The sequence below is a fragment of the Zosterops lateralis genome (assembly GCF_965231275.1).
Source record: "Zosterops lateralis genome assembly, chromosome: 29".
NCBI classification, from domain to species: domain Eukaryota; kingdom Metazoa; phylum Chordata; class Aves; order Passeriformes; family Zosteropidae; genus Zosterops; species Zosterops lateralis.
The window spans coordinates 3,164,343-3,183,157 of NC_139789.1; the positions used below are offsets into that span (position 1 = coordinate 3,164,343).

Genomic DNA, 18,815 nt, shown 5'->3' on the forward strand with positions numbered 1-18,815 from the left:
TTAATTCCTGCCCTGACACCCCGACGGCACTGCCCTCACCCCTCGGCAGCCCCCTCCAGGGCTGCCCCCCTCGGTGCTGCCCAGCTTTGGCCCCCAGCCCCGCTGGAGCGCGGCAGCCTGCCGGGCGCTGCCCCCCGGGCACTGCCCCCCGGGTGCATCGCCCCCCGGCCCCCCGGGGACCCCCCGCCCGCCGGCAGAGCCATGAAGCTGCAGGCGGTGATGGAGAACCTGCAGCGGCAGCAGCGCGCCCGGCTGCAACAGGCGCTGGAAGCGCGGCAGCAGGAGCAGCAGCAGCCACTGCGCTCCATGTCCCCCCCAGCGCAGCCCTCGCAGCCCCCAGGGCTGCCCCCTGCCAGCACCCCAGCCCGGGGCCGTGGGCAGGATCCAGCCCCGGCGCCCTCGGAGGAGGGAGCGGAGCCTGAGAGCGCACACATCCAGCGGGCACAGATGGCCGCTCTGGCTGCCATGCGGGCGGCTGCTGCTGGCCTCAGCCACTCGCCCAGCCCGGGGCTGTCAGATGAGAGCCAGGCCTCCGAGGAGGAGGAAGAGGAGGAGCGTGGCGAGGAGGAGGAAGAGGGCGGCGGGTACCAGCAGGAGATGGGCTCCGAGGAGGAGGAGGACCTGTGAGTGTACTCAGGCAGTTCTCATGGGTTTGGGGAAGGGGCAGGGAAGTGGCACAACACTGGTGGGTTTGGGCACAGCGTGCTGGGGAGGCTGCGGGGATCTTGTGGCTTGGGGAAGGTTGTGGATTAGAGCTATTGGGATATTTCAGAGCAGGAGGTGCTGAGAGAGCAGTGGCTTGGCTCTGTGGCTGTGATTCCTCGTTCTGGGTTGGCACATCTCATCTCTGCTCAGCAGCCACGTGGGGCTGTGACAGAGGACCCCGGGCTGGCGTTAAATTATGCAGGACCCTTGGCTGCCTCCAGCATGCATCTTCTCAGGGCAGAGCCAGGCCAGGAGCCATCTGGCAGAGCTCTGTAACGGAGGTGCTCCTGGGATACCGGGGGCCGGCTGTGCCCTGCAGAGCTGCCCCTGCCAATGGGCTGTTCTGGGGCTCCACTGTGTGCTGGGTGGGTGTTCCCAGCCATGCAGCTGGGGAGGGTCTGTGGGGCAGGCAGGAGAGAGGGATGGGCCTTGGGAACCAGCATGGGACCAAACCTCTCCTCTCCCCCCGGTTCCAGCAAGGGCAAATGGGATGAAGATGACTTTGAAGAGGACATGGGTGAGGAGGAAGAGGAAGAAGAAGAGGAGGAGGAAGAGGAAGACTATGAGGAAGAAGAAGATATGGGAGAGGAAGGGCTCAGCTCAGCAGAGGCGGTGCGGGCAGGTGCGGGATCCCTGCTGCTCCGCAAGCCCCCAGCACCCCAGCACTACCGGGGGGAGCCACCACGGCTGCCAGGGGGACAGGAGCGGCTGCCCCCCGGCCTGGGCCACGCTCAGCCCCCACCACCAGCACCGGACCACGGCGACTGGACCTACGAGGAGCAGTTCAAGCAGGTATGTGCCCGCCGAGACACGCGTTGTCGCTGCTGTGCCATCCCTCTCCCTGCTCCTGTGCACCCGTGTGTCCTCGCGAGCGTGGGGGAGATGCCTCCGGCAGTGCCGCCCCCAGCAGTGTTCTCTGATCCAGCTGCTGTTGTCATTAGGAATGCGTGGGATTTCTCTGAGGTTTTAGTGCTGGGCTCAGTCTCGTCCCCTCCCTTGTTGGGTGACTCCAAGTAGATCCTGTGTCCGGGTTGTTCTGGCACGGGCAGACAGCGTGATTGGGTTTGCTGCAGGGATCTGGGAGGATTCTTGCTGAGAATTGCGAAAAAATCGCCTCAAACTTGCAAATCTGACAGCTCTCTTGGTTTTCTTCTTCTCCACTCTCCCCAAGCCATTTTGCTTGGGCACCTGTCTGTCTCCCATCACCATCACTACAGAGGTGATGCCTGGCAGGACAACTCCAGCCCCATGGATGTTTGGTGGGGGGCAGAGCTGCCCCCCTGTCACTGCCAAAATGCCATAAAAGAGTGAAAGTAGGGGAGAAAGCACCTGGCTGCCCTCTTTGTTGCCTTCCCCAGGCAACAAGGCCAGCAAGTTCCCACTCTCCCAGCACCAGAGCTGGCTGCAGTCCACTCTCACTGATAGAAGAAAACGTGCTGCAGCCAGGGCTCCCCGGGGGCCACCCGGCACCTTTGATGTGTGTTTAAATACAGCAGAGTTTGGGGCTGGGGGAAGTGGCAGGATCAGCAGCAGCAGATGGGACCCAGATGCAGCGGCCAGGGTGTGGTGGCCTTTCAGGAGGGATGCGACCACCTCTGCCCCTTCACCTTCAAGAGGCTGTCGCATCCCTTCTAAAATGGGGGAAGAGGCTGTCAGGATCTGCCGGTGCATCTGGATGTGGGCAGGCTCAGAACAGGGCTGGCAGAGGGAGCACCAGCAAGCAGGGAGGAGCATGTGGCCATCCTTGTGGCACTGCCCAGCTGTGGTTATGGAGGGATGCACCCGTCCAGCTGTAGGGATGAAGGGATGCTCCTGCCCTGCGCATCCCTTGTGCCGCTGCACCCAAGCCACCTTCTCTTCTTGTGGTTTCTCTCTCTTGTGCTTCCTGCCACCGGGGAGCGAGGGGCCAGGGCTGTGAACTCGTAGCTGTGAAAAGGCTTTTCAATACCGCAGCTCTGATCTTCCTGTTTGTCAGTGTGTCAGCGCCGTGGTCCAGGCCGTAGCCTCTGCCAGGTCCCCTATCACAGCCACAGCGCTTGGGAAACACCAGCCCTATTCCCAGCACTTCCTCTGCCCCCCAAGCTCTTCCTCCTCTCCCTGAGCACCCCCTCTCCCTCCATGTGGTTTCCTGGGCTCACTGGGAAGAGCCCAGCTCGGTGGTGAATTGTGGAAGCAGCCGGAGGGGGTTGAAAAGCCTCCGTGGGCGGAGGAGCGGAGGCGACGCGCCGGGCCCAGAGAGGCTTTCCCCGGCACGTCAGCCCGTGCGACCGCGCTTGGATCGCGGCCGCTGGACCGGGGCCAGGGGGTTGCTGGCGCAGCCGGTGCCGGCCGGGAGCTCCTCCTGGCTGGCCTCCAGCGCGTGCCGCCGGGCTCCATCCCAGCCCAGCTGGCGCGGCCTGGGAAGGAGCAGCAGGAATGTAAACAGCGAGGGCAGCACGGGGCAAGGGATGCCGTACCCCATCCCCGCTCCTCGCTGGGGAGGAGGCGCCTTTAGGGGGAACCCCGGCAGCTCTGGGGTGCCAGGCCACAGCAGGGTCCCTGCATGGGTGAGCCAGCAATGATGTGGTGCTGTGTGTGGCTGTGCCAGTGTTCTGCCTGCCTGCTCTGTGAGGGATGGGCTCTTTTGGGGTTCTTTTTTATTTTTGCTGAGGAGCTCCTCAGCACCGACAGCCCCTCTGCTCTCCCACCAGCCCTGATCCTTCCTTCACTGTCCAGGTCTCCCTGCTGGGAGTTTGGATCCAGTTCAGATTCTGCTCTGGTTGTGCTGGTGCTGTCTGTGTCTTTGGCTTGTGGGTCTCTGGGCTTGAGAACACCATCCTCACCCGGCAGTGCCGCCATCCAAGCCCCCGTGCCTGTCTCCACACCCAAACCCTGGCAGCCAGGGGCTGCCCCCATCCTCCACTGCCATGTTTTATTGACCCATCTGGGACAGATTCCTGTGAACTGGTGCTCGGCTGAGCCGTGGGGGGCCGGAGGGAGGAGGAGGGGGCCCAGTTCAAGGGAGGAGGAAGGGGAGGGCGTGAGGAAGAGTTATGGAGGTGAGGGAGGTTAGGGAGCCGGCGCGTGGCACCTCCCCGTCCCCAGGGACGGCTACTGCACAGGCAGAGGTCAGCTCAGCCTGACCCGGGCGCTGCCGGCGCGGGCAGCAGAACAAAGGAGCCCCCAGCACAACGGGGAACTCGGGGGCAGCAGTTGCCGAGGGCACCGTGGCTCCTCGGGGTGGGGGGGAAAGGGGGCATTTTCTGGGTGGGAAGAGGCTCCCCATGGGAACTGGCTAAAAATCCAGCAAGCTCCTGCCAGCAAGGGGCTGCTGGAGGTAAAACTGCTCTGAGTTCTGTACCCCAGCATTGTGGGGGCTCTGCAGCTGCTGCTGCTCCCCAAGATCTCTCCTCTGATTTTTCTGTTTCATTATTACTATTGCTGCTCCCCACTAATACCGGGAGTGGGAGCCCCTGGTGTAGTGGCAGCCCCTGGAGCTGGAGTTTTCTGGCTTCTACCTCTTTTAGAGTTTCCTGTGCCGCTGGTGCTCCCTCAGCCATGAGCACCCTGCACACCAGTATCCCATCCCACATTGCAGGAGCTCGAGGAATCCATCTCCCTGTGTTCATCTGGCTGCAGCAGCCACCACTCTCCCTCTGGGGTTCTCCATTTTGAGTGCTCCCTTTTGGAGTGTCCTGCAGTGCCTGCTGTTTAACCTTCCTGTTTGTGCTTCAGGAAGGGTTTAAGAAGTGCCAGTGGGAGGCTGTGGCAGCCAGGGGGTTTTGGGGGGTGCTGGTGTTTTAGTGGGGCAAGAGGTTCCTTGTGTTGGGGACATCTGAGCCATGCCGGTGGCACATGGGCACAAAAACCTCAGCCCTTATCTCAGGCGGTGCAGCGCACCCCGAGATACAGAGTTTCAAAGTGCAGTGGTGGGGGAAAAATAAACCGAAAGCAACTCGGTGACCTCGGCAGGGCTGCGGGGGTGGGTGAAACCGGACCCCCCCTCTGCCCACACCAGCCCTGCGCACGTGGCTGGTGGAGCTGGGATTTTCCAGGAGGGTCTGGAGGGGCAGAGAGCCCATACCTCCTCTGAATCCCCAGGAGCTGGTTAAGGCGTGGGGGATCCCCTCTGAACCCCTTTCTCCCGTGGATTATTCTCCTTTTCAAAGCCCGAAGCCAGCTGGGGGCGTGGGGCCTGAGCAGGGGCCCCGTGGCCTCTTAACGAGGGCGGGAGGGTCCATTTACTTTCTTTAAAATATTGATTAGAGCTTTATTGCATTAGCCAGCCGAGCGGATGAGCCGCCCCCGGGGAGGGCGAGGGGGCCCCTGTGCGGGGAAGGGGGACCCGAGTGTCATCACACGGCCAGGGGCCAGTGCCCCCCACCCAGAGGCAGTTTGGCTCCCAGATAAGGGGGAGTGCCCTGGGGCCCCCAGTTGGGCGCTGCTGTGTCAGGGAGGTGATTGCAGTGCCTGGCCAGGCCAGCAGCAGATAACACGGGAAAAAGAGGACCTGGGCAGGACAGGACTGTGGGGGCAGTGGGGGAATCACCAGTGGACCCCTCCCAGAAAAAGGGCTGTGTCCTCCCCCCTTGCCCCACACTCAGCCAGCACTCCTCTCACCCTCCACCGCTGCCTGGCCTGCCGAGGGGTGCTCCCAGCCAGGGATCCAGCGTGGTAATTGGCTCATAGTGCTCAGGGAGCATTCCCGGGGCTGTAATCCCACCAGATCCCTGGCCAGAGGTCAGGGACTTCTCGGCGAGAGCGGCTTAGCCGCCGAGTGCCTCCCCCAGCCAGACGCCTGGGTGCTCACAGGTGCTGGTCCCGGCAGCTGGGCACCCGTGAAGCCATTTTTCCAAACAAGACCCAGGATGATTAACGAGGTTGAGGGACAGGGGACACATCCTTCCTGCTCCAGGTGCCCAACCAGTGCCTTCACTCAGCTGGACCATGCCCCCGACACCCCTTGTCTTGGGACCTGGGCAGGCTCCCCACAGCCTGGGCATCAACTGCTTGTGTCCCCCCAAAGCCCCATTTCCCCCATGCCTCGATCCCCACCAGAACCTCATTTCCCCCCACCCCTGGCCCCCCTGGAGCCCTGTTCCCTCCACGCCCCAGCCCCCCAGGCTGACTCAAGGGCTGCGGAGGTGGCGGCTGCCTCCCCTTTCGGCACAGCTGAACTAACAGGGTTTATTTAAAAGGGAAAAAAAAAAGAAAAGAGCGGCGCAGGGAGCGGGGCCTTTGTCAGCAGAGCCCCCCACCCCCACCGCAGCATTGGGCAAGGGCAGCGTTGCTCCATCACCCTATTTCTGGCCCAAACCGCAGGAGAAATGGCAGCTGGTCCCAGGGCCCCGCCGGACGTGCTGCAATCGGGGGCCAGGGCAGGGGGTGGTTTGGGGCTAAGGGGGGCCCCCTGCTCTGAGCCCCCGGGGCAGCCAGACTGGGGGCTCAGGGTGCAGCTCCTGACCTGCTCCCTGACCCTTCCATCGGTCACTTAATCTGCCTGTGCCTGGATTCCCACTCTGGCTGGAGCTCGGGATAATCCACCCTGCACTGGGGCTGCTGGAGGCCAGGGCTCACCCCTGAGGAGAGTCCCCTGCTCCCCATGTGTCCCACACGGGGAGGGCGTGGCTGTGTCACTTCTGTGGCAGCAGTCCTTTGGGAAAGGGCTTCCCTGTCCCCCACAGCAGCTGGCTCGGGGTCTCACCCTGGTGCAGGTGGCAGGTACCAACCCTAAACCCCTTCAGCAAAGGGCTTCACCTCCTGCCTCCATTTCCCCATCTGCCTACATCCACTGTGGAGCCTCCAACTTGGGCACCAGTGCCTGATTTTGGAGATTCCAGCACCTGGGACATGCTGTCCCACACTGCCACCTGCTCGGGTGCCACAGTGTATTGGGGTCTGTCACTGTGGTGCCATCACGGTGCCCATCACCACCCCCTCCTCTCAGTGTGAGGAAACCGTGAGGTTTCAGCGGTGCTAGAGCAGCTCAGTGGTGATGGTTCCCGGGGCTGACAGCCCACAGCTGGCTCCTGTCAACCCCATCTGCGGCTGCTGGACCCCTTCCAGCTCCTCCAGCGGCTCTGTGGTGGGGTTCCCAGGCGTTCCATGCATCCTGGCCCTGCCCACGGGACCCCTGCGACCCCCACCTCGGTGCCGACGGAGGGCAGAGGTGCAGGACCTCGCATTTCAGGAACAGATTTGCAATTAGCCAAATCCCAGCGGGCGGTGGAAGCCCCGGTGACTCATCTGCCGGGGCTTACCGCGATCCCCTTCTAAGACGATCATTTACATATGGTGGAATTTAAACCCCCGTCTTGGCTTCCAGGCCTCGCTGCTGCCACGGCACCCGGGTCAGGTTCTGAATGAGGGTCTTGGCCCTCCAGCCCTTAGGGGCTTCACCCTGGGAGGCTTGGGAGTCGCGCAGGAGGAACAGCCCAAACCAGGGGTTCACCAGGCGCCCAGAGAGTTTGAGTTGGCTGCTCTGGCTGCATTTCCCAGCTCAGTACTACATAGCTTGTTCTCAGCTGCCCTCCCTGGGTCTGTTTGGTGGCAGGAGCTGGCCTGGTGTCCTTCACTGAATGAGCTTTCTCAACAGCGCCTGACTCCATTGGATTAATATTTGTACAAGGTCCGGTGTGATAGCAAGCATGTGTCAAGGGCATGCACCAGCATGCACACGGCAAGGGCCGGGAAAGCTGCCACTGCCGGGCTGGCTCCCATCCAGCCCAGGGAGCAGCCCCAGCACCCCAGTTCCCCCTCCGTGACCCTTCTCCAGCCTGTGCCACACCACGTCTTGCACTGAGACAAGGAACCAGTTTTGATTGCAGCCAGAGCCTGGCACGCTGCCGCCCAGCAGCGAGCTGCCACTGGAAACGCCACGGCAGCAGGAATCGCTTCCTCCTCTGCGGGAAGGAGCCAACAGCGGCGGCACGGCCGGTGTCCCGGGAGCCAGGCCGGTGTCCCGGGAGCCAGGCCGGTGTCCCGAGAGCCAGGCCGGTGTCCCGGGAGCCAGGCCGGTGTCCCGGGAGCCGGGCCGGTGTCCCGGGAGCCAGGCCGGTGTCCCAGGAGCCAGGCCGGTGTCTCGGGAGCCAGGCCAGTGTCCCGGGAGCTGGGCCGGTGTCCCAGGAGCCAGGCCGGCGTCCCAGGAGCCGAGCCGGTGTCCCAGGAGCCAGGCCGGTGTCCCAGGAGCCGAGCCGGTGTCCCAGGAGCCAGGCCGGTGTCCCGGGAGCCAGGCCGGTGTCCCAGGAGCTGGGCCGGTGTCCTGGGAGCCAGGCCGGTGTCTCGGGAGCCAGGCCGGTGTCCCGGGAGCCAGGCCGGTGTCCCAGGAGCTGGGCCGGTGTCTCGGGAGCCGGGCCGGTGTCCCAGGAGCCAGGCCGGTGTCCCGTGAGCCAGGCCGGTGTCCCGTGAGCCGGGCCGGTGTCCCAGGAGCCGGGCCGGTGTCTCGGGAGCCGGGCCGGTGTCCCAGGAGCCGGGCCGGTGTCTCGGGAGCCGGGCCGGTGTCCCAGGAGCCAGGCCGGTGTCCCGGGAGCCGGGCCGGTGTCCCAGGAGCCGGGCCGGTGTCCCGGGAGCCGGGCCAGTGTCCCAGGAGCCAGGCCGGTGTCCCGGGAGCCGGGCCGGTGTCCCAGGAGCCAGGCCAGTGTCCCAGGAGCCGGCCTCAATCCCGGCCCGTGGCAGGGACACGGATCCCGGGAGCTGCGGCTGGCTGGGCACAGCGGCCCGTGCCGTGCTGGGGAGGGCGGCCGACAGCGCACGGACAATGGGGGGGTCAGGGAGGTTAAACGGTGACTAATTCGGCCATTCAGCGTCCCCTCCGCCGCTCGGGGGACACCCGCCGTGCCGTGACACCGCCCGTGTACCCCCGGGGTCACCCATATGATTCCTTCCCCCAGCCTGGGTGGGGAGGAGGTGGGCACAGGGTGGTCTCAGGGTCCCCCAGACCGATGGTGGGGATCAGGACTGGGTTTGTCACTGAGCCACGGCAGCACCGATGGATCCTTTACCCACCGCGTCCCCCGGCCCGAGGAGGAGGCGCTGGTGCCAAGAGGCACCTGCGGTCGGGCCGTGTCCCCCGCGGAGGGGACAATGCTGGGAACTGGTGTGAACAATGGTGCCGACGGGAAGCTCCCGGGCCCCCTCCCCAGCCGCCCCCGCGGAAGCGGCCCCCCAGCCCGGCCGTGCTCCGGCGGCAGGAATCCCGCCGGGCCGGTCAGTGGAGTCACCCCGGCCTGGCCTGTGGGCGAGGCTCCCGCCAGCACATCCCCCACGAGAAAGGTGTTGGGAGATTTCGGGGAGGGGGCACACACCTCCCTGCCCTCAGCAGCCCCTTCCCACGGGGGGCTGTGCCCTGGGGGAGGGGGGGGTCGCAGGGGATTAGGGATGGGGACAGCCAGGGGTGAGCTGTACCTAAGCCTAGCGCTTTATCTGCATAGGAATCTGCTCCGGGGCTGGACACTCCCTTTGCCCTTCACCGGGAGGGATTGGCCCCAGCAAACCCTGCACCCCCGTGCCTGGAGAGGGGCTGTGGCCTCGGGCACCCCCAGCCCTGAGTCAGACATCGCCTTACTGGAAATCACGTCCCCAGCGCCTCCGAAACGCCGGGGCCCTCGCCAATCCTTAGCTCTGGTTTTTACAAATTACTTTCTTTTTCTGAATAAGTGCCCTCTCCGACCCCAGCGCGGGTCCCGGCGTGCCAGAGGCCGGGGGCTGTGTATGGGCTGGGAGTGGGACGGGAAACGCGCCATAAATGTGTTTATTCTTGGTTAAAGAACTCGTTAGTGTGCGCGGGCTCTTCCCCAGCCCAGCGTGGCCCCTCGGCTGTCCGCGGGACAAAGGGATTCATCCCCGGGGGCTGCCAGAGGAAGGAAGGAAAGAAAAGGAGAGAAGGAGCCCCTCAGCTTGTCACCGCTGGTCCTGCTACCTGCCGAGACAGGGTGGGCTCTCCCCGCCGCTCCCTGAGTTGTGTTTTTTCCTTAAATACAGGAATCTGGGGGAGTTTAGCCCCTGGAAGTTTAGCCCGGTGCATCCCTGTTGCAGTGGCCCTTGGTCTGTCCCCAGTCCCGGCTCACGTCACGGTGTGCACGTCCCAAACCGGTTTTGGAGAGAAGGAGGAAAACCGAGAGTGTTGCCACTTCCTGGCGATGGAAAAGAAACTTGAAAATTAATCCCCGAGGCCTGAAAACCCGGAACCGAGCGGGGGGAAGGGGAGGTGTTTTTAACTCGGACGGGAGATGCAGGGACACGGACTCCTCCTCGTGGGCCAGACAGGGGACAAGGGACTCCTGCCGAAGGGGGGATTTGCCTGGCACCAGCATGACCCCCGGCATTCCCGGAGCTTTGTGAAATGGCGCTTCCCCTCCTGCTTGTAATTCCCCCCCTTGCCCCAGCTCGGGGGGAGGTCGGACCCCCGGCACACACCGCGCCCGTGCCGAGGGCTCTCCCGCATTCCTGGCATTGCCAAGGGGCCGCCTCCCGCCCGCCCTTTGAAAGCCATAGGGTTGGGATTTTCCTGTAATCTGGTTTGAAACATTAATCCGGTCATCCACACCAAACGCCGGGCCGGCATCCTGCCGGGGCGCTGGGCCGGGGTCAGGGCCACCCGCCCACCTCCTGCCTAATTCCTCCTCCACTTAATTATAGATCTGCTGGCAACGGCCATCTGGCTCTGTGTCCTCAGCCGGCCGGGGGCTGGGGCCGAGGGGGCTGCGCTGTGGCCAGGTGGGCTGGACACTGTGGCCAGAGCCGGCCCTGCCATTGGCATCCATCGTTCACCCTGGGGTGGGTCAGCTCGGGGAGCTCTGGGTGCGTGGAGTCAGATCCCCCCAGCCCGGGGGACTCTCAGGGAGGTGGTGGGCATCTCCTGCTGCCCCCAGCCAGGCTGGGATGGCTGTGCCACAGCGTCCCCTGGCACCACACCCTGCCACGGTACCCCATGGTAAGAGGATATTCCTGGGGCAGCTGCGTTATGGATTAAGTCGTTTCCACTTCCCTAATTACGAAACATAAATGTATTGACTCAGCGGCACAGGGCGGCCTTGCCTGTGGCTCCTGCCCGCCGGTACCTTTGCACTGAGACGCTGCCTGTCCCTGCAAGGAACTGGCTTTGAGCTGAGCAGAAACCAGGGTTGTGAGCAGGAGGCAGGGCACGAGCACCGGGCAGGGATCAGCACCAAGCAGGCACAAGACTCAGCACCTGCTGATTTCGGTGCAGCAGTGCCAGCAGCTGCCAGCCTGTGCCAAGCTCAGCTGCGCACTGGGTTTCGCACGCTGCCGAAACCAGAATGTTTCTGTTCCTCAATTTGCATTCTGAGCCCCGCTGTCCCAGCTGTCCTGCGCTGCCGTTGGGGCTCACGGGGCGCCGGCTGCTTTGCCGTTGGCTGTGGATGGCGTCAATGCAAGGAAATCCTGCGAGGAGCTGCTGGGAGTCACTTGTCTCTGTCCCCTTCAGTGTCCTGCCTGCGCTCAGGGGCAAGAGGAAGCAGGGGTGGCAAGGGAGGACAGGGGCAGCTTGGCAAATGCCACTCTGTCACACCCCACAGTGCACCCCGGGCATGTCCTGGCCATGGCTGGGCATGTTGTTGTCCCACAGTGCTGCCGGATGAGCACCTTGGGCAGGTGCCCATCTCTGGCAGTTGGTTCTGCTGGCAGTGGCAGACCTAAAACAGGGTTTGAGGGGTCCCAAGGGGGACCTGTTTCTCTGCTTGGCACTACAGTGGTCAGTGAGCAACTGCCAAGTGCAGTGAAGCTGTCAAAGCCTTGCCAGTAACCGTCAGCAGCAGCTTGTGCAACATCCTTTGCCCGGCAGCCGTGGCGGGTGTGCCGGCAGGGCTGTGAGGTCACCGGGCAAGAACAGGGATCCCTCTGCCCACCATCCCTGGGGACCCCCATGGCTTCATCCCATTTGGGCAGGGGTGAGAGTGGCTGCAGCCAGCTGAGCTTGGCATGGGACCACCGGGGCTGGTGGAAGGCCGGCACACAGGGCAGCTGCCCGCCGCGGCCACTAATCCCCCTGTCCTGGCCGGCCACGCTCTCCTCAGCTGACGGTTAATTTTCTTTCATCCTCTTAAACGCGTCCATTCCCCTCGGGACTGAACCCGGGGCGGGGGGGATCATGACCCCGAGGGTCTTGGCAGTGGATGAACCAGCGTGTTTGGCACTTCCCCAGGATGGCTCCGCACCCTGCAGGATCAGATGCTGGGGAAGCCCTTTCTCCGTGTGTGTGGCTTTTGGAGCTGCTCAAGGAAACGGGGGAGGCTGGATTGGCGCCGGCCCAACATCCGTCAGCTGGCACAAGTAGCCCAGTGCAGCTCAGCCCCAAAAATCACGGCGGTGCTGCTGTGCCATGGCTCACTCCCCCCGCACCACTCCCACACCAGACCCCTTGCTGGGGCACTGGGGTGGGAGAGGGGGTTTGAGGGTCTCTGCTGGTGGTGCTGGTGGCTCCTGCCCTTGCCCTGGGGGTGTGCAAGAGGCTGGTCGAGCCTGCCGAGTTTCCCAAGGGAACTGGGGGGGTTTATGGCCCCGCTTATCATGCGGCCCCATTGATCCCTTTGATCGGTGCCGGCGGGCGAGTCCAGCCCTGCGAGATCCGGATCCTCCCTGCGGGGTTGCAGGAGGAGGGGGCTCAAGCCCCTCACTTATAGCCAGGACAATGTCCACCCATCCACCTGCCCACAGTCCTGGTGCCACAAGGGCGTAGCCATGGAGGGAGTGGGCACATCAGTGACCTAGTGACCAGCAGCAGTGGCCCCGCAGTGCGTGCCTGGCGTATTATGGGGGGGTATTTATAGGCCCCTCCCGGCCCCACTGACAGTTGTTCAGAGTTGTCATTGAGAAAAGCGGAGCTGTGGCAGCCACTCCTGTTGGTGTGGCTGGGCACCGCCTGCCCCCACAACCCCTGTTCCAACACCCTTCCCGGGATGAGGGGGGGCGGATTATCCACCAGCCTCCAGGCAGAAACAGCGCTGGGCTTCAGGAGAGGCCGCGTGGCGTGGTGCGGTGTGGTGTGTGCCTCTGGCGTGGCGGGCGCTCCAACCGGCCGATCCTGCGCCATAAATCAGGCAGGAATGTGCCGGGCTGGCGGGGTGGGGGGTCCCAGCTGGAGATGCCCCAAGCAGAGCTGGTGATTGAGGTGCAGCATGTCAGAGCCTGGCCCAGCTCTGCCTTCCCCAGTGCAGGACATGTCCCTGCAGGGCCATGGCACACAAGCTCATGTCACACCACATGAGGCACTGGCTCCTGGCTGTGGCTCTCTGTGGCACCCAGAGTGTGGAGGGACCACGCTGAAACATAGCTGTGCTGAGCAGGCAGTGGATGCTAAAAATAACCGGGATCAGCGTTCCCAGGAGGAGCCAGGGCCGAGCACAGTGTTGGCAGCCTGAGAGCCACTTGGGCCATGATCCCAGCACTGGCATCCCGGAGCTGAGCTCCGAGCAGAGTGGGCAGGGAATGGCACAGTGGGGCACAGGTGAAGGTCAGCACAAGCTGCAGGAACCTCCTGGACCCGTACAGGGACTCTCAAGCCATTTAGTGTCTTTTAAGCCACACAGTTGCTGCAGTGGAAGCTGGGGATCTCAGGTAGGGGGACACATGGGTTAAGGGGGTTTCTGAGCATCTCTCTCTTCTCCTTATGCAGCTGTACGAGCTGGATGGTGACCCCAGGAGGAAGGAGTTCCTGGACGACCTCTTCAGCTTCATGCAGAAGCGAGGTGAGTCCCCAGCTGCGTGCCCACCTTGTGCCCACTCTGTGCTCACCCTGCTCCACCACACCCACCTTGCCCTCCCCGGGGCTGGGGGCTCATTTCCATGCCCCTCATTAGTGCCCCGAGGTCACAGCTCTGGCTGAGCTGCTGGTTAATCTTTAACCCCTCAGCACAGTGGGGTCAAACCTGCTGGGCTGGATCCAGTGCTTGCAGCCCCCCCTTGCCCCCCTCCCTTCACCCATCCCACCCAGACCTGCAGCCCCTCCCCACACAAAACCCCTGGCTGTGCACCCCCTCTTGCTCATGCCCTGGGTTATTGCAGGGGGCAAAGCTCCTCACTGTGCCCTCTCTCTGTCCGGGGAGAGGCCATAGTGGGGGGCCAGGGGTGGGAGGGGCTGAAAGCCAAGCGTGCTCCTGTTTGAGGGTCTGGTTCCTGCGTGGAAAACAGCTCTGGAAGTGCTGACACAGGGCTGGCTCCGGCCCTTTGTCAGACAGTACTGGGAAGGCACGTGTGCCTGTGTAGGGGGGCTGGGGTTGCTGGCTGGGTCCACCAGGGTTCCCCTGGCTCTGTCCCATCCCTTGGTTGTGTCCCCTGGGGTCTCCCTGGCTGTGTCCCCTACGATCCCCCCACCTGCATCCCCTGGGGTCACCCCACCTGCATCCTTCAGGGTCCCCCAGAGCCCCCTCACCACAGGGCTGGGAAGGCAGGGACCTCGATGAGAGAGCAAGTGCTGCCAATCCCTCCTCATGCTGGAGGGATGAGCCCCCCAGCGCATCAGAGACCCTCACAGCTGGATTGTGCTACCCCCGTTATAAATAGCTCATGTTACTGGGTGCCGGCTCAGCCCGAGGAACCGGCTCGGCCACGGCAGGGCTGTGGCTGGAAACTGCAAGTTTCTGTTTCCTTTGTTCGGGGCTGATCTCAGTGGGAGGGCCCGGGGGAAGAAGGGGAGGGAGGAGCAGGAGCCCCCCAGTCCCTTCTCTGCGCCACGGGGGTCTTGGTAGCTGCACCCCCATGTCGGGTAAGAAAGCAGCACCCCAGACCACTCTCTCCTCCCGCCGCTCCCCAGGGACCCCCGTGAACCGGATCCCCATCATGGCCAAGCAGGTGCTGGACCTGTACATGCTGTACACGCTGGTGACCGAGAAGGGGGGTCTGGTGGAGGTCATCAACAAGAAGCTGTGGCGGGAGATCACCAAGGGGCTGAGCCTGCCCACCTCCATCACCAGCGCGGCCTTCACCCTGCGCACCCAGTGAGCGGGGGCTCGGAGGGGAGGGGAGAGGGGCGAGTCCTTTGGGGGTCCCTCTGCCCTGTGCAGAGGACAGGGGCTCAGCACAGCCCTGTGTGGGAGCAGTGGGGAGGGAGCAATGGGGTGGCACACGGGAAATGGTGCCCAGCCACTGTTTCACCCTCACCATCCCTGCCCTTGTCCCGTCCGGCCGCAGGTACATGAAGTACCTGTACCCCTACGAGTGTGAGAAGCGTGGGCTGAGCAACCCCAACGAGCTGCAGGCAGCCATCGACAGCAACCGGCGGGAGGGCCGGCGGCAGGGCTTTGGTGGCTCCCTCTTTGCCTACTCGCCTGGTGGCACCCACGGCCTCCTCTCCTCACCCAAGCTGCCAGTGCCAGCACTGGGGCTGGCCTCTGCCACCAACGGTGGGGCCATCACGCCAGGCAAGAAGATCAAGAAAGGTAATGATTGTTCTGGGATCTGCCTGCTCCAGGGTTTGGCTGCTGCAGGGTCTGGGTGCCACAGGGTCTGGTTGGAAGCTGAGCCCCCTCCTGGTCCTGGGAATAACAAGGAGAGCTCAGGGAAGTGAGCAGGGGGGTGATGCTCCTCTCCCCTCCTTGGGCTCCCGGACTCAGCCCAGGGACCCTAATTCACCCATGTTTGAACTTTGGAGGGACAGCAGAGCACCAAACTGTTGTGCCAGGGTCAGGGACACCCTGGGGTGGTGGCACTCACCTACCCCTGTGCCTCCATCCCTGACACTCACTCCCCCGGCAGAGGAGGACTCTCCCATCCCCATCTCCATGCCCAGCCGGCTCCCAGTCTCACTGGCCGGGCACCCGGTGGTGGCGGCGCAGGCGGCCGCGGTGCAGGTGGCAGCAGCCGCCCAGGCCGCGGCACTGGAGCAGCTGCGGGAGAAGCTGGAGTCAGGAGAGCCCCCGGAGAAGAAGCTGGCACTGGTGACAGACGAGCAGCAGCGGCTGATGCAGCGGGCGTTGCAGCAGAACCTCCTGGCCATGACGGCCCAGCTGCCCATGAGCATCCGCATCAACAGCCAGGGCACGCGCTCGCCAGGTCAGTGCCGGCCCCGGCCGCCCGCCCCGGCCGAGCTCCCGGCCCCGGCGGGCTCCGTAACGCGGCTCTCCCCGGCAGAGAACCGCCCGGACGCCGCTGCCGCCACCAGCAACGGCACCAACAGCATCAGCATGTCCGTGGAGATCAATGGGATCGTCTACACAGGTGAGGGGCTCCCCCAGCTCCCCCCAGACTGCTGTGGGTGGGGGCTGCACACTCCCGCCGCCCTCTACCCTGTTCTGTAGCACGGCCACAGCACCCGTGGCTCTCTCTCTCCCCAGGTGTGCTGTTCGCCCAGACGCCCGGCCCTTCCTCCTCCTCTTCCTCCTCCTCCTCCTCTGCCTACAGCAAAGGCAACGGCGGCAGCAGCCGGAGCAGTGGCGGCAGTGGGATGGGGAGTGGCGGTGGCGGCGGTGGGAACGTGCCCCCCGCCCCGGCCGGCCTGGCCGTGCCCCCCAGCTCTACCTCCAACAGCGCTTCGCCTTAACACCCTGGAGCCTCGGGCCCCTCACGGCACCGGCGGCCATGGGGGGACGGGGTCGCACCGGGGGTCACCGGGGTCTTCTGAGGTCTCGCCCGAGGTCTTGCCAGGGTGTCTCTGGGGTCTCAACAGGATTTCACCGGGATCTCACCAGGGTTTCATTGAGATCTCGCCTGGGTCTCACTGGGGTCTCACCAAGGGTCTCGCCCGAGGTCTTGCCAGGGTTTCTCCAGGGTCCCATCAGGGTCTCGATGGGCTCTGCCCTTGTTCTCGTGTTGTTGGATTTTCCTTTTCCAGGCAGAAAAGCTTTAGCCCGGGGGGTTTTGCCGGAGCCGCCGGCTGTCCGGCTGCGCCGCTCCGGGACCGTTTACCTCACTCACATCACACTTTGCACTGTACATTTATTATTATTATTATTATAATTATTATTATTTTTTAACTCGTGTTACCTCCAGACAGACGCACGGACGCCTGCCAACGCGAGCTCTAGCGAAACCCCCCGGAATTCTAAAGGAAAAAAAAAAAAAAATCCTGAAAAACTTTGGAAATAGGGAGATATTTTATTCATTTCCATCCTTTTCCCTCCTTTGTTTTGGGAACTCCACTCTCTACAGGATTTTAAGAGGTTGTTTTTGATTGTTTTGTTGTAAATAGCTTCTATTTTATTCTCTAAAAAAAAAAAAAATCAAACTTTTAACATGCAAATTATATATATTAGTCTTCATCAGGGAATATGGGAGCTTGGAAAAAAAGTTGGAATCTCCTTTCTCCTCTACTTATCGGTGGTTGGGTCCAGCTCTGCTCCTTCCCCCACCGGCAAATCCTACTTTTTATCCCTCCCCCTGCATAAAACTACTGTTTAAAGCCAGTTTGGGCTTATTTCCTCCAAAAACAAGCAGGATCCAGAGGATGGGGATGCTCGGAGCTGCAGGACGCTCCGGAGCTCACGGAGAACCCGAAGGACCTGAGGATTTATTTTAAACCTCACAATCTCTTGTGTTTTTTTTACTATTCCTCCCCCAAAAAAGAAAAATTCACCCACATCTGCGTGAGACACAATCCAACCTGATACCGAAACCCCCTCACCCCCCCTCGGTATCTCCGTTCTCAGGTTCCCACCTGGAGCACAGGGTTTTTCCCCCTTCCCCAGGTGCCCCCGGGGGGGGTCCAGGCTGGTGGGACCTCCCTCCCCCCCACCTTTGTTTTTAATTTCACTCGGGGAAGTGGCGATCTCAGGGGATTTGGGGTTTTTTCCAGCTGGTTTTTTTGCTGTTTTCAGCTGGTATTTTTTTTCCGTGCTGGAATCCCCTTGGTGGCTCCGTGGGGGGGTCTTGGTGGCTTCATGGACCCTTTTTGGGGGGGCCTGGGAGGGTCCGTCCAGCTCCTGCTGCTGTTGGGGTCCAGCCCAGCTCCCCGTAAGGAGAAATTCCAAGGGGGAATTTTCATGCCCAGGGTGGGCTTAGATTTTCTTAGTGATTTTTTTTGCATTGTACAGTCACTATTTTGGGTTGTTTTGGGGTTTTGTTTTTTTTTTTTAATTATTTTCCCTCCTCTCCTTTTCCTGCCCCCCCTTTATTTTTGTTTTTGAGAGCGGGTGACTTTCCACTTTATTTTTCTTTTTTGCATATCGATTTAAAAATAATAAAAAAGAGCCTAAATCAGTTTTTTTGGGGGGGGTTTTGGAAAGAAAATTAAACTAAAGGAGCGGCCCCAGCTGCAGCCGCCGCCCTCCCCCCAGCGTTGCATATCTTAACTCAGGTAAAAAAGGAAAACAAGAAAAGAAAAAAAAAACCACAAAAGACAAAAAAAAAGAAAAAAAAAGGAATAAAAAAATAAACCACATTCTACCTCTGAGCGCGGCGGCCTCGGGCGCACCCGGGGCCCCGGTGAAAGATTTCAGTTTTGCAAAACATTCAGGTATTGAGACTTTTTGATTATTATTAAAAAAAAATTTAAAAATTAAAAAAAAAAGAGAAAATAAACTTAAAAAACACTGAAAGTTTACATTTTATAATAACATTATTATACAGATTGTATTTAAACGTCAGAATATTTAAGACAATTGTAACCCTGTAAAGTGAAGAAATATTAAAAAAAAAAAAAAAAAAAAAAAAGATGTGTTGTTTGGGGTTTCTGGGCCTGGGAGGGCTCAGGGGTGCCCACAGAGCTTTGGGGTGTCCATAGGATTTCCTTATGGATTTGGGGTATCCCTCTGGGACTGGGGTGTCAATGGATTTATGGGGTGATAGTATTATGGTATAGGATTATGGGATGTGCATGGGGTCCCCATAGGGCTGTGGGGCGTCAAAGGGCACCCTCACAGTTGTGGGATGCTCATGGGATTCCCACGAAGCTATGGGTGCTTGTAGGATTGTGGGGTGTTGATGGGGTCCTTTTGGGGTTGTGGGATGTCCATAGGATTGGGAAGTATCTGGGGCACCCTTAGTTTTGTGGGGTGCCCATGGGATTTTTATGAAGCCATGGGGTGCCTATAGGATTGTGGGGTATCCATGGGATCCGTCCCTATGGGACTATGGGGGGTCTATAGGGTTATGGGGTACCGACAGTGTGCCCACAAGGCTGTGGGCTGTCTATAGGACTGGGAGGTATCCAAGAGCACCCTTAAGTTTGTGCGGTGCTCATG

At 61.7% G+C, this 18,815-nt stretch overlaps 1 protein-coding gene across 2 annotated transcripts; it reads left to right on the forward strand.

The window, feature by feature from the left end:
- Nucleotides 1–201: 201 nt before the first annotated feature.
- On the forward strand, nt 202–18,555 carry ARID3A (AT-rich interaction domain 3A; the record flags this gene model as incomplete). 2 transcript variants are annotated; one of them, XM_083879783.1, is made up of 8 exons in its annotated part: nt 202–623; nt 1,182–1,497; nt 13,316–13,388; nt 14,453–14,636; nt 14,830–15,077; nt 15,394–15,690; nt 15,769–15,855; nt 15,972–18,555. In XM_083879783.1, the coding sequence occupies 8 exons, from the start codon at nt 202–204 to the stop codon at nt 16,175–16,177; spliced, it is 1,833 nt and encodes a 610-aa protein (XP_083735909.1). In that variant the 3' UTR covers nt 16,178–18,555. The 2 variants fall into 2 exon arrangements, with proteins under 2 accessions (XP_083735909.1, XP_083735908.1); XM_083879782.1 differs by having other exon boundaries at nt 15,394–15,855.
- Nucleotides 18,556–18,815: the final 260 nt, after the last annotated feature.